The sequence below is a fragment of the Pleuronectes platessa genome, chromosome 13, assembly GCF_947347685.1.
Source record: "Pleuronectes platessa chromosome 13, fPlePla1.1, whole genome shotgun sequence".
NCBI classification, from domain to species: domain Eukaryota; kingdom Metazoa; phylum Chordata; class Actinopteri; order Pleuronectiformes; family Pleuronectidae; genus Pleuronectes; species Pleuronectes platessa.
The window spans coordinates 5,272,800-5,285,398 of record NC_070638.1 but is presented as its reverse complement, the minus strand read 5'-3'; the positions used below and the strand labels follow the sequence as shown (position 1 = coordinate 5,285,398).

At 43.0% G+C, this 12,599-nt stretch overlaps 2 protein-coding genes across 2 annotated transcripts; both read right to left on the bottom strand.

The window, feature by feature from the left end:
• Positions 1-452: 452 nt before the first annotated feature.
• LOC128455133 (alpha-amylase) lies at positions 453-5,199 on the bottom strand. The gene is made up of 9 exons (XM_053438806.1): positions 4,999-5,199; positions 3,925-4,071; positions 3,448-3,645; positions 2,505-2,735; positions 1,780-1,913; positions 1,461-1,683; positions 1,247-1,368; positions 929-1,054; positions 453-704 (listed from the first exon to the last, which is right to left on the bottom strand). The coding sequence occupies exons 1-9, from the start codon at positions 5,164-5,166 to the stop codon at positions 515-517; spliced, it is 1,539 nt and encodes a 512-aa protein (XP_053294781.1). The 5' UTR covers positions 5,167-5,199; the 3' UTR covers positions 453-514.
• A 1,490-nt stretch (positions 5,200-6,689) lies between these two features.
• On the bottom strand, positions 6,690-11,500 carry LOC128455134 (alpha-amylase). The gene is made up of 9 exons (XM_053438807.1): positions 11,320-11,500; positions 10,481-10,627; positions 10,132-10,329; positions 8,623-8,853; positions 8,064-8,197; positions 7,630-7,852; positions 7,321-7,442; positions 7,077-7,202; positions 6,690-6,881 (listed from the first exon to the last, which is right to left on the bottom strand). Exons 1-9 carry the CDS (start codon positions 11,485-11,487, stop codon positions 6,692-6,694), a joined length of 1,539 nt encoding a protein of 512 aa, XP_053294782.1. The 5' UTR covers positions 11,488-11,500; the 3' UTR covers positions 6,690-6,691.
• Between the last annotated feature and the right edge of the window lie 1,099 nt (positions 11,501-12,599).

Genomic DNA, 12,599 nt, shown 5'->3' with positions numbered 1-12,599 from the left:
AATTTGATTATTCCTTATCCTCAAATCTATTTCAAGTGTAAAGGTTAACCTAAAATGTGAAAACACATTCAAGCATGAATTGAGTCACTGCTACTGTTGCTTTTCTCCAGCATGTATCCAAACCATCTAATTGTTATGTCGGAAAAAATGCATTTCTTTAGCATTTTTATTTATTACACTATATCGGCTAACATGGAAAACTTGCGTTATACACATACAAAAACATGACTTTGTTCTGGGACATGAGGGTTTAGTTTTAAAATGTAAAAATGCTAATTTAAGACTGATTGTTTTAATTATTACGAGTCAGCATAAGAGGTAGAGATTAACACCTTTTTAGTGTTTGCCACTTGTTGTAATGCTGCAGTCAAATCAAATGGTATAAGAATATTAAAATAGAGGTGACATCACTGTTCAGGCCACAACCTTCTCTGTAAATGTGAGGAAAGAAACAATTTCTTGTTTTTTATTAATCTGCAATAATCAGGTTTATTTCAAGTCCCCGAGGACGTGATCACAGCTTCGACTCTGCATGAATAGCAACAAACGGGTCCTCGTCTCTGCTGCTGATCTTGAAGTGAGCGCGGCCGTCTCCTCCGACTTGGATCTGCTTCCCGGTGCACCCGCTTCCTTCCTTCTGACCGGATATGACATCACAGTAGGTTCCCCCGGGCAAGCCGGTGTTCAGGGTCTCATCCAGGTCCCTGAGGGGGAGGACAGGGTAGATCACGGTTAAACTTTATTTTGAAAAGATCAGTTCCCAAAAAATGTTGATGGAGGTTTTGTGTAAAATCAGTCTAATATTACTGTTGCTTTTAATGAATGATATTCATCAGGGAAACATACATCTGCAAATTCTAACTACTCTAATTTTATTGATATAAGTGAGAGTATATTTAGTGTTTTGCTCTGAGTAGATAATACTCACCAGTCGTCATTGTTAAAGACGATGAAACCACGGTTCCCACGTCCGAAGGCGACCTGGTTGCTCTGGTTGTCCCACCAGTTGGAGTGAGGCTGTCCGTCGACCACGTTACGGAACTTCACCATGTTGCTAATGAGGAGATGATATACATAATACATCACTGATTGATTTGTGTCATTATTGTTAAGTATAACATCTCATATTGGCCTAATGATGCGTCTCAGCTTCAGGTGATCAATTCTAAAATAGTTGTATTTCTATGTCAAAGAAAAGAAAAAAAAAGTTCTAGAAAAGATGAACTGTCGCTTCCTGAGGACTCACGTGATCTGACGCCATCTGTGCTCACACACCCATCCGTCTCCACAGGTCTGATCCGGGTTGATGGGAACCGACTTGGTGGATCCATCACTGTGACTGGGAGGTCCCATCCAGTCATTCTGATCCTACAAGACCATTAGGGATGAATTGATTTAGACAAAACAATTCCAAATATGCACGATGAATTCTATCAATTTCTACTTAAAGAGACTTTTACCTTTCCGTTCACAATGTGTCGGTTCCAGCGGAAGCTCGACATCACCCTGGTCACTCCGTAAGGATGAGCCAGCATGTAGGCGACGGCCATCTTGTGTGGCCTGGGGTCCCAGAAGGTGACGATGGCAGCACCCCCGGCCCCGTGGCCCCTCTGGTTGTCGTGGTTGTCGACGAAGACGACAGCGTTTCCATCGGACATGAAACCCCAGCCCTCTCCCCAGTTCCTGCAGACAGGAACACAAGCATCAAATACATTATATAAACTATTTAAAATGGGTATTTTTCACTTTAGGCCTTAAAGTATTGCAGATATCACTTACCTGGTGTAGCACAGCTTCTCGCCGTTCCACTTCCTGAAGACAGTTCCCAGTTTGGCTCCATATTTGAACTCGGTCACTCTTCCCAGATTGACGTACTCCTGAGTTGTGATGGACTCACCTCCCAGATCAATAACCTGCAGGGAAAGACAGCATCACATTTATATCACTAATCCATCAGTCATATAATGTTAGATTGTGTTAACTGTGCCGTGTCAGAGATTTGTGAATTTAAAAAGAACTGAGACACGAAGACAACATTTTGGTTTTATAATAAGAACCAAGTTGATGGTGCTAAACCCTCGTGTCTCTTAGTGAAGACAGAGCACCCTGTTATTTTGTGATTGCAGGTTATTCTAGGAGCTAACAGCCTCCAAGTTGCGTTTTATATAACAGCATTAAATCTCGTGTGCTGTTATGGTGCTTGTCGGCTGATAATGACTTCCTTTATACAACCACCTGCTCCCACAGTGTTTGTGTTCACCACCTTGACTCTTTCCCACGGCTCTGCTGACTGCTGAGACATTATCAGTACCAATATTTGGACAAGGGGGCGGTTCCCACTTCTCCAATCACCTCCTTGCATACAGATTACTGCCGGGGGTTTGTCCAATCACGCCCTTGAATGCACATCTGGTTTTTTTAACCCTGTAGCATGTTCTTGATTTCCCTGTAAATCGTCAACCAGCCTTTTGGTTCAGTGAAGGCTAATTTATCAAACAAGCTACCTCCTGGAAGATGAAGGGTCTGGAGCCAGCGGACCACCACTTGGTGTTGAGGTTGTGCAGACCCCCGTAGACGGCAGCCAGGTCGCCGGGCCACATGTGCTTGCAGGCGTCCACTCGGAATCCAGCCACGCCCATGTCGATCAGCTCGTTCAGGAAGTCGGTCACCTTCCCCCGGACGTAATCCTTCTCCAGGGCGAGGTCCAGCAGGCTGACCAGACGACAGTCACGCACCTGGAGCAGTGGAAATCTGCTGTTAAACACATGCTGCTTGTATTTGAACCAACACGAAGCACAAAGGCCCCAAATCTGTCCAATTGTTGCCTCCTCTTCATTGGCTTCATGGTAAATTCAGGATTTAAGAATTGATTTATTAATTTGTTATATTACAGAGCTACTCCAAACCTAAATATAAAATCTTCCAACCAACTGCTGCTTGTAGTCAGGGCTTGCCACCAGGACCCCGAGGCTCTGGAAGTCCTCGTCTGAGGAGATTAGACTTTAACCAGCACTTAAAACATCATACATAATATGGAGGCCTTTTAATGCCTGATTTGAACAGTTTTTAACATATATTGTTTTGATGTATTATATGTCTTGTGTTGTTTTGTTGTGTCTGTAACCTTGTTTGGATAAATGCTATAGACATAAAGATAGTATATCATTATTATCATTATTGCTGCTGTTATTATTAGGTTAAAACTCCTCCTGCTAATATAATTGATCAAATCAACCATAACTAAGTTTGGCTTTACCTAATAACTGTTGTTTCTGTTAAGATGATTGTCTATAACATCTGTATGACAACAATCAGATTTATAATCCAAAGTAATTATAGTCAGTGGTTCATTGTGACAGCTTCTGACGTCACTGTGTTTTAAAATTGAGTGGAAAACATTAATCAGGGAGAAAGGACAATGTTTGGACCTTGTCTCTGAGTCATCACCTGATAAGCATCACCGTAGTTCTCAATGTCCCCACTGCCGGTCCTGCATTTCTTGTCGTTGAAGTCCAAGTTGGAGAAGGGGACGCTGGGAAAGTCCTTCTTGCCGGCGTCGAACCAGCTTCCACATGAGGAGTGTGTTCCCTCTCCTCCGCCGGCTCCACACATGTGGTTGATGACCGCGTCCACGTAGATGTTGACCTGTTGGGAAATTCATTATCCAAGCTAATTGCCTCGAGTAAATGAAAGTTCTTCTCAATTTGTTTAATTTCTGCTTATCATCCAGTGATATCCCTTATGTTTTGAATTTGCCAGGTACCTGTTGCTGTATAAACACTTTGATAATGATGCAGACGGAGTCAAATGGTTCATTAGGAACCTGGAAGGAGTTTGTTGTCTCAGATTTATGAGCTGCTGTCGAAAGCTCGAGAGCAACGTCCCTAGCGCCTCTCACTAAATCACTGTGGTAGAGTCGTTTACCCCGACGTTGTTGCATCTGGTGATCATGTCTCTCAGCTCGTCCTCACTGCCGGATCGGGAGCACAGGTTGTAGCTGATTGGCTGGTACCTCATCCACCAGGGCCTCCAGGGGCTGTCCAGTATGATGTGCTCGTTCGGGGGGGAGATCTGAGCAGTGCATAGGAAGTAGAGAGGGCAGCAATAATCAGTTTGAACACAGGAGTCGTCTGCAGACAGAAGATCGTTGCTAACCAGGACGATAATGAGTCTACTTAACAGTTATAAAAGAGGCATCACAGCAATTTAACATGTGGACTTCTGGAGACAGTGGTGTGGTGTGGGGTCCAGGAGAACTTTCAAAAGTTTGAAAAGAATAACCCTGTTGATGCCATTATGGTTGTTATTTAAATTGTATTTAATAGTATTCCTGCAAACTGTGCTATTTGAAAGACGTGTGTGTGTGTGTGTGTGTGTGTGTGTTTGTGTGTGTCTATAGCAGTAGCTTGGTCTAATACAAATTGCAATAGAGGTGCATGGTAGAAAATGTATGATCCATAATTTTCTGAGCTTGCTCCATCCTCACATCAGAGTTTCTCCTTCTCGGATGCTTTAGCTTTTACTGTTCTTTTCCAGGCTTTATTCATGAGAAGAAAATATATCATAATTCACCATCTGTCTCTTCACTTTTCAAATGATCGGCCCTAAATTTGGATGGTAACTGTGAAGACCCAAGAAGGTTTTTCAGAATGAGTGATTCTCAAGAAATTAAAAGATAAGAGATTCTCAAGAAATGGGTCGTCGTCATTGCATCACAATCTAGAGTTTCCAGTTAATTTAATCAGAGTCTGCATTCCTTTGGAGGAAGTCAGAGTTCCTTGGAACAACACCCACAGACACAGGAAGAACATGCAAACTCAAAACACAAAGATACATAAAAACAGTGATGTTCCAACCAAAACATCTTTAAAATCCTTTTTGTTTTCCAGAAGATTATAGCAATCTTTCTTCAATCTGACTTGTGCATCATCAATATGCAACCCGATGTCTGTTTATTGATTAATTAAAGAGAATGGAGTAAAACAATATCACACACACCTGAACTCCACCGAAGCCATTGGGACCCAGGAAGCGCTCGCACTCAGCTGCGATGTCGGCCCAGCGCCACTCGAACAGATGCACGATGGCCGTCCTGCCGGGCTTGGTGTGCGGGTTGTGTTGGGCGAGGCCGAGCCCGAACAGGGCCACCAGAATGAACCACTTCATGCTTTCCCCTGGATGAGAGAGAAAACAACACTCTGCTCCCGCCTCTCCACTTAGTATTTATACTGGTTCTGATTCTCTTATCGAACCAATGAGAGGCCGGCAAATATCAGCTTGGATGTTAAACAGATGCTTCTTTATCAAGGTTTCCTTCCTTCATTCTGAACCAGCAGAGGAAACATGAGGTGCACATGTACACCCTCTTTAAATGTAATGTGAGAAGAGACTGAACATGTCCCAAAGACCCTGATGCCTCCTGAACATCCTCGGAAATATTTCCATTCTTGTTACAGGTTAAAAAAAAAATGAAAGCGAGCTCAGAGGAATCATCCTCTGTCAGTTAGCAGTAAGATGAACTTTAAGAACATGAAAGAACAACTAAAACCTTCTTCTGACTTTAAATATTACAATAATGTCACATTTAGACATTTATTTTGCATTCATTTTAATATGAAGACAGTACATTTGTATTGGAAACTCTTACCAGTCAGAACCCGACAATTTCCATTTCTCCTCTTTTATCATCAGTTCAATAACCACGTGATGTTGACACAGCAGCAGCTTCAACTCACACTCAGCTCCAAAGATTGGATTTGGACCAAAAACCTGTTTATATAATAGAGTGACTGTCCTTGACCGGAGTTGATCTTTAAAACCTGAACATGGAGTCACATGTTGCCTTTATCTCTCTCTCTTTCTGGAATATTACTGAATCTATTCCTTGTTTATGGGAAAAAAGAAAAATTCAAAGCATTTTTGGTAACTTTAGGTTTTTATAGTTTTAAAAACTGTAACTTTTGACCAATATGGATATTTCTACTTTATTTTGCAGCACAGTGTAGCATTGGCGCACTGATTCTCTTTAAATGTCAGAGAACATTTAACTTTAGCTCTTGGTCTGACTGCACCTGACACTCTCTGGGAAGTCAGATTTATTCCTCTGGTTATTATTAGAGTTGAATATACTGTAAGTCTCCTTTCCTCCAGTGTTGAACATCTCTGACAGCTTATTAACCTTTAATATATCCAGGACCCTCCCAGCCCGGTCACTTCAAGCAGACGGTGGATAAACAGTATCGTCATGTTGTTCTTCATACTCAGTTCAAACACATTTTACTTATGAATGAACAGATTTTCTTCAAATGGGTGATTAGTATATAAAACACTTCTTAAGATTAAAACCTCTATCCCAGTTTCTCCCCCTTATTAATGCATCAATGGCTGTTTAATGTAATTTCCTCTTCAGGAGGAAGTATCTGTGATTAAATCCACCTCCACTGATGTTAAAGCAACACTATGTATATTCTGTTGAGCAACAGCGCCCCCTGCAGCCTTACATGTTGATTACTTCTGTTGGCCTTACTTTCCTAAATAAATCAAATGCATCTAGAAATGCCAGGCTTTCATTAATACCAATATTGTAGATTTAAGGAAACAATTTATGCATAAAATAAAAAAAATTGTGACAAAAAACAAATCATGACTCAAGTTAGAAAATACATTTTATTTCTAGTCACACAGGATGCGTTTACAGCTTGGATTCAGCGTGGATGGCTACGTAGGGGTCCTCGTCTCTGTTGCTGATCTTGAAGTGAGCGCGGCTGTCACCTCCGACATTGATCTGCTTCCCTGTGCACCTGTTTCCTTCCTTCTGGCCGGAAATGATGTCACAGTAGGTGCCACCAGGCATGCCGGTGTTCAGGGTCACATCCAGATTCCTTGAGGGGGAAGACAGGGTACATTTCTTTAGATTTTAAAAACCTTTAGAAGAACCTTTTTGAAGGAAACCCAGACTTGTTTGTTCCTCAGATGTCGACATGCATTTCAAGGTGGTCCGACACATTTGTTTTATCTTGCTAGTAATTGAGAGACAATAGTTTTTGTCAGTTCTTTCTAGATTATGAAGTCCTTACCAGTCGTCATTGTTAAAGACGATGAAACCACGGTTCCCACGTCCGAAGGCGACCTGGTTGCTCTTGTTGTCCCACCAGTTGGAGTGAGGCTGTCCGTTCACAACGTTACGGAACTTCACCATGTTCCTAGAGGGGTGTGTCACAAAAAATATATTCATGAGGTTCTAAACGACACATCCATGAGACCCAGCAGAGGTGAACAGTGTTGTGTGCACGTGCTGCCTCTTGCTTCATGAAGACTCACTTGATCTGACGCCATCTGTGCTCACACACCCATCCGTCTCCACAGGTCTGATCGGCGTTGATGGGAACTGACTTGGTGGATCCATCACCGTGGCTGGGAGGTCCCATCCAGTCGTTCTGATCCTACAGTGATGGAGAAACGATCCAAATACACACAATTCAATGCATTTACTCAATGTCACCACTTCGGTTGAAGCAACACAAGACTGAACACACGTGTTAACTTCTATTAGCTGGAGAAGGCTCGATAATGCACTTGCTAGATGAGTAAACAGTTTTTATTGATTATGTTGGTCATTGATAACTTTACCTTTCCGTTTACAATGTGTCGGTTCCAGCGGTAGCTCGACATCAGCCTGGTCACTCCGTAAGGATGAGCCAGCATGTAGGCAACGGCCATCTTGTAGAGCTTGGGGTCCCAGAAGGTGACGATGGAGGCACCACCGGCACCGTGGCCCCTCTGGTTGTCGTGGTTGTCCACGAAGACGAAAGCATTGCCGCCGGGCATGAAACCCCAACCCTCTCCCCAGTTCCTGCAGACAGGAACACAATTATATCAATGAGTTTGAGTTTGCATTTGAAGGACCAAAGTTTGGACAAATGTGTTTAATTCAGAAACTGTATGTCCATAACATCACTAAAAATCTTTGCCATATAAAAACTTGTATCTATGAGATGAAATGACGTCTCCTAATATTTCTTTTGAAAAATATGATCCAGCCACAAAGGCAGAAACACACATACCTGGTGTAAGACAACTTGTCGCCGTTCCACTTTCTGAAGATACCTCCCAGTCTGGCTCCATATTTGAACTCGGTCACTCTTCCCAGATGGGAGTACTCCCTGGATGTGATGGGCTCACCTCCCAGATCAATAACCTGCAGGGAAAACAGCACAAAGTTGATATCATACATGTGTTCTGCATATTCCTGCACGCTGTGGTACGTTGAGTTTGGATGTTTAATGGGTCTACAATAATATCTTTGCACTGGAAAATCTGACTTTCAACAGATGTCAGCTAAGATGCTGCTGTTGCATCAGAACATTAAATGGCACTGAACGTTTTTCTCTATGTTAAAGACGCGAAAAAAGATGTTTAAATTCATGCTCACTGGCTGTACCATCTTCTTCAGGTTCAGTTCAGAGCAAAACACTAAACTGTCAAATACATGAGGACATATGCACCTACTGTATTTAGGCTATGTTCAAGAGAAGTCCACGGTTTGCATCCTGGACTATATTTTACCTTTTCTCTGTTTGAAATATTCCATCAATCCTGTGTGGAAATAAAACAAACGTGTACCTCCTGGAAGATGAAGGGTCTGGAGCCCCCGGAGAACCACTTGGTGTTGAGGTTGTGCAGACGGCCGTAGACGGCAGCCAGGTCGCCGGGCCACATGTGCTTGCAGGCGTCCACTCGGAATCCAGCCACGCCCATGTCGATCAGCTTGTTCATGAAGCCGGCCACCTTCCCCCGGACGTAGTCCTTCTCCAGGGCGAGGTCCAGCAGACCCACCAGGCGACAGTCACGCACCTGGACCAGTGAAGATCAGAACTCAAAACATTATTTATGATTAAATTGACCAATTAAAGGTCAGACGACGATACATTGGCCAACCAGGTTTATCAGATGATTTAAGCTAATTGCAGATAAACCGATGTCTGTGTTTATAAAGGCTGGAACTACTTTATTACCAGAGTCTTTACTGTGTAGTTAATCCACCAGAGAGTGCTGTGACTCCACTGCTGTCCACACGGCAGTTCACCGATCTGAGCGCTGCACAGTAGAATGTGTTGCATCTGCATGTTGTTTACTTTATTGTGTAATACGTTCCCCCGGAATAACTATAAATCACGCCGCCTCATTTCTCCTCCTGTTTAACTTGCACCAAACTCCTGGTGTCGCCTCTGAGAGCAGCCGGCCCAGCTGCGCCTGCTCCTGCAGCCGGCCCAGCTGCGCCTGCTCCTGCAGCCGGCCCAGCTGCGCCTGCTCCTGCAGCCGGCCCAGCTGCTCCTGCTCCTGCAGCCGGCCCAGCTGCGCCTGCTCCTGCAGCCGGCCCAGCTGCTCCTGCTCCTGCAGCCGGCCCAGCTGCTCCTGCTCCTGCAGCCGGCCCAGCTGCGCCTGCTCCTGCAGCACTGAGCCACTGTGATCCTCCGCTAATGGAAAACCACTCATCAGAGCTTGTTGACAAGTTTTAGCAGCAGCCCGTTGACTAATGAGATTTTATGAGTGGAACAGTCAATAAGATAAATCTAGCAAGAAATTGTATTTTTTGTGGTCTCCCTCGATATAAAACTGACCAACTAAAACACATGTGGTTAAATACACCCATAACCTTCAGTAGACTCAGCTAATGAGGTGTTAGTCTGTTCATTGTGCCTCGGTTACTTAATAATGCACATTAATATATGATTTGCAAGTCAGCACAGTTATAATAGGTGCATTGGAAGTATATGATTCCAGAGTTAACCCCCGGAGCTGATGTGTCTCACACATATTTATTACATTTTACAGTAGCTGGTTATATTATACCAATGAAAACCCAATAACTAAAATGTATAGAATCCTTATTAAACTATGTATGTGTAGATATATCATCATCAGTCTTAAAACTCTTGAATATTGAGATCATCAGTGGCCTTTAAAGTCCTTCATTTGTCAGCTTCTCATTCAGATTAGTCTGACGACCAAATATATCAAACTAATAAAGTCAGTGTGACCAAAACAACGGACTAAATAAAACATGTAAGGATGAGTGGACTCTAAGGGGCCAGGGCATCTCCCCTCAGTTTGCTCAGTGGCATTCTTTACCTGATTGGAGTCACCATAGTTCTCAATGTTTCCACTGCCGGTCCTGCATTTGTGGTCGTTGAAGTCTGAATTGGAGAAGGGGACACTGGGGAACTCCTTCCTGCCGGCGCTGAACCAGCTTCCACATGACGAGTGGGTTCCCTCTCCGCCACCGGCTCCACACATGTGGTTGACGACAGCGTCCACGTAGATGTTGACCTGCAACACAAACACTCAACACTTATCCTCCTATCTGTTGTTTTCCCACCCTCCCTCACACATTCCTCCCATTGCTCGTGCCAGAGCCGTGCTGTTCTCCACTGGTTCAGCCCCAAGACAGAGACGTTAATTCAAATCAACCATTGTTTACCCCGACGTTGTTGCATCTGGTGATCATGTCTCTCAGCTCGTTCTCGCTGCCAGATCGGGAGCACAGGTTGTAGCTGATTGGCTGGTACCTCTGCCACCAGGGTCTCCAGGGGCTGCCCAGCACGATGTGCTCGTTCGGAGGAGAGATCTGAGCAGCACACAGGAACAGACAATAATCAGCCATTTCAAAACAGGAGCTGTCAGTATGAACATAATCACTTAGCAGGGAATTGAGTGGACAATGCACTGCACCATTCTTTTACTTTTACTATGGAATTGCATTTAGGAGACGTGTAGTCTCCAGAAATAGCTATATAGTTCTGGTACTGCATTTTATATCAAGTGAAAGAAAGAAGCCAAACAGGGACATTTCTAAAAAGCTGTTTTCAAATTATAAAGCAAGATTTGTGTTTTCTATCCTTAATTTGTTTTCATATCACTGTATCTGCAACCATATAAGTCTACATTTCCTTCCCTAGCTCCAACTGATTGTCTATTTGTTTAGATTTGGTTTCTATCTTCCTGAAAAAGGCTGTTTCCAATGTAAAATAACGTTTTGGTTCTTAATCTGAAAGTCAGTGAAAGAAACAACCCCTTTGCCTGGAATCACCTGTTACCTGAGGAAATTGCACAGCTCCTCTCATTTTGAGTAAATGTAAGTGTTAAGTCATCACATGCAGGCAGGTCATTAAAGTGGGATTCACACTTTGTGATAAATTATATGATGTCTGCTGAAGATGCTAAAAACAGCTCCTCTGTATCAGCTACCTGAAAAGAGGAGAATATCCTCCATCTTCTAAGTCATGTAGATGCTTCCCACCTGTGTTCATTCATACACACCTGAACTCCACCGAAGCCGTTGGGACCCAGGTAGCGCTCGCACTCTGCGGCGATGTCGGCCCAGCGCCACTCGAACAGATGCACCATGGCCGTCCTGCCGTGCTTGGTGTGCGGGTTGTGTTGGGCGAGGCCGAGCCCGAACAGGGCCACCAGAATGAACCACTTCATGCTTTCCTCTGGATGAGAGAGAAAACTACACCCTGCTGCTGCATCGCCATCACTATTTATACACATCTTCTGTCTCCGCTTCACCAATGAGGGGCCGGCAAACATCTCCGCTGGTGGAGGTCGAGCAGGTGCTGGTTTCTCATGGCCTCCACACCATCTCTTAAAAACACACCATCCAGACGAATATGTTGGGATGCAGGAGGGGTGCATGATGCCTTTATGCCCCAATATAAGAAAAGAAGTAACTCAAATATGTGACAGTTATGCTTCTTTGTGGATTTTTCCGAAATGCCATTCACACATCTGTTGAATTAGAGTATAACTTTGTGTAGAGGTCAAAACAAACTTAAACGCTGCTGCTGAGAATCACATTCACCTCATAATGTGGCCGTAAAACGTAATTCAACAATTTAGCAACAACATCGGCCCTCAAGATCATTACAACCTCATTTAAAACTTTACAATAACACGACATTCACTAATTAATTCAAATATTAAAGATCTCCCTGCTGAAATTACATTTGTTCTGCTTTTGTAGACTATTTGTTTGCTCTGTGAAATAACCAAGTGCTGCTGCAAACCTCAATCTATCCATAACATTACATTGCGTTTGTTAATTGGCTTTTCTCATCCTTAATTTGCCAATGAGCTCTAATTTAAATAGCAGCTATTATTTTTGTTTGATGTTTATGTGCTGTTTGTCTGATGCTTTTGTCCTGAATTTGAAATTTTAACCATATCTTGGATCCCTGATAATATATAATGTTTGACTCGGACATTAAATATACATCATCATTGAAGATATTATAAATTCAATGATTTTATATATATATATTCTCATATCACAGCATGTATATATATGTAAAAACGAGTTGAGTTTTAATATTTATCAGATCTTACATCCAATTCAGCCATGATTATTATATTACAGCAGCAGGGGTCAGTTTTACATAACTGATGCTTTCAAGGCACAAAAGAGTAGAAAGAAAAATACATGTTGGAGGTGTGGCAGTTACAAAACACACTTACAAGTGTTGTTATCCACTGTGCATCAAGAAAAACCAATACAGATAAGCAAGGCTCGGGTGATAAGGGTCAAGGGTCAGATAAGT

Coding starts and splice junctions, on each gene's coding strand:
- LOC128455133 (XM_053438806.1), bottom strand. CDS start 5,166: ATGAAGTGGTTCATTCTGGTGGCCCTGTTCGGGCTCGGCCTCGCCCAA. Junction 4,072..4,998: donor ATGGCTTCGGTGGAGTTCAG/GTGTGTGTGATA, acceptor TGCACTGCTCAG/ATCTCCCCCCCGAACGAGCA. Junction 1,369..1,460: donor GACACATTGTGAACGGAAAG/GTAAAAGTCTCT, acceptor ATGGTCTTGTAG/GATCAGAATGACTGGATGGG.
- LOC128455134 (XM_053438807.1), bottom strand. CDS start 11,487: ATGAAGTGGTTCATTCTGGTGGCCCTGTTCGGGCTCGGCCTCGCCCAA. Junction 8,854..10,131: donor ACTATGGTGACTCCAATCAG/GTAAAGAATGCC, acceptor TCACTGGTCCAG/GTGCGTGACTGTCGCCTGGT. Junction 8,198..8,622: donor GACCCTTCATCTTCCAGGAG/GTACACGTTTGT, acceptor TTTTCCCTGCAG/GTTATTGATCTGGGAGGTGA.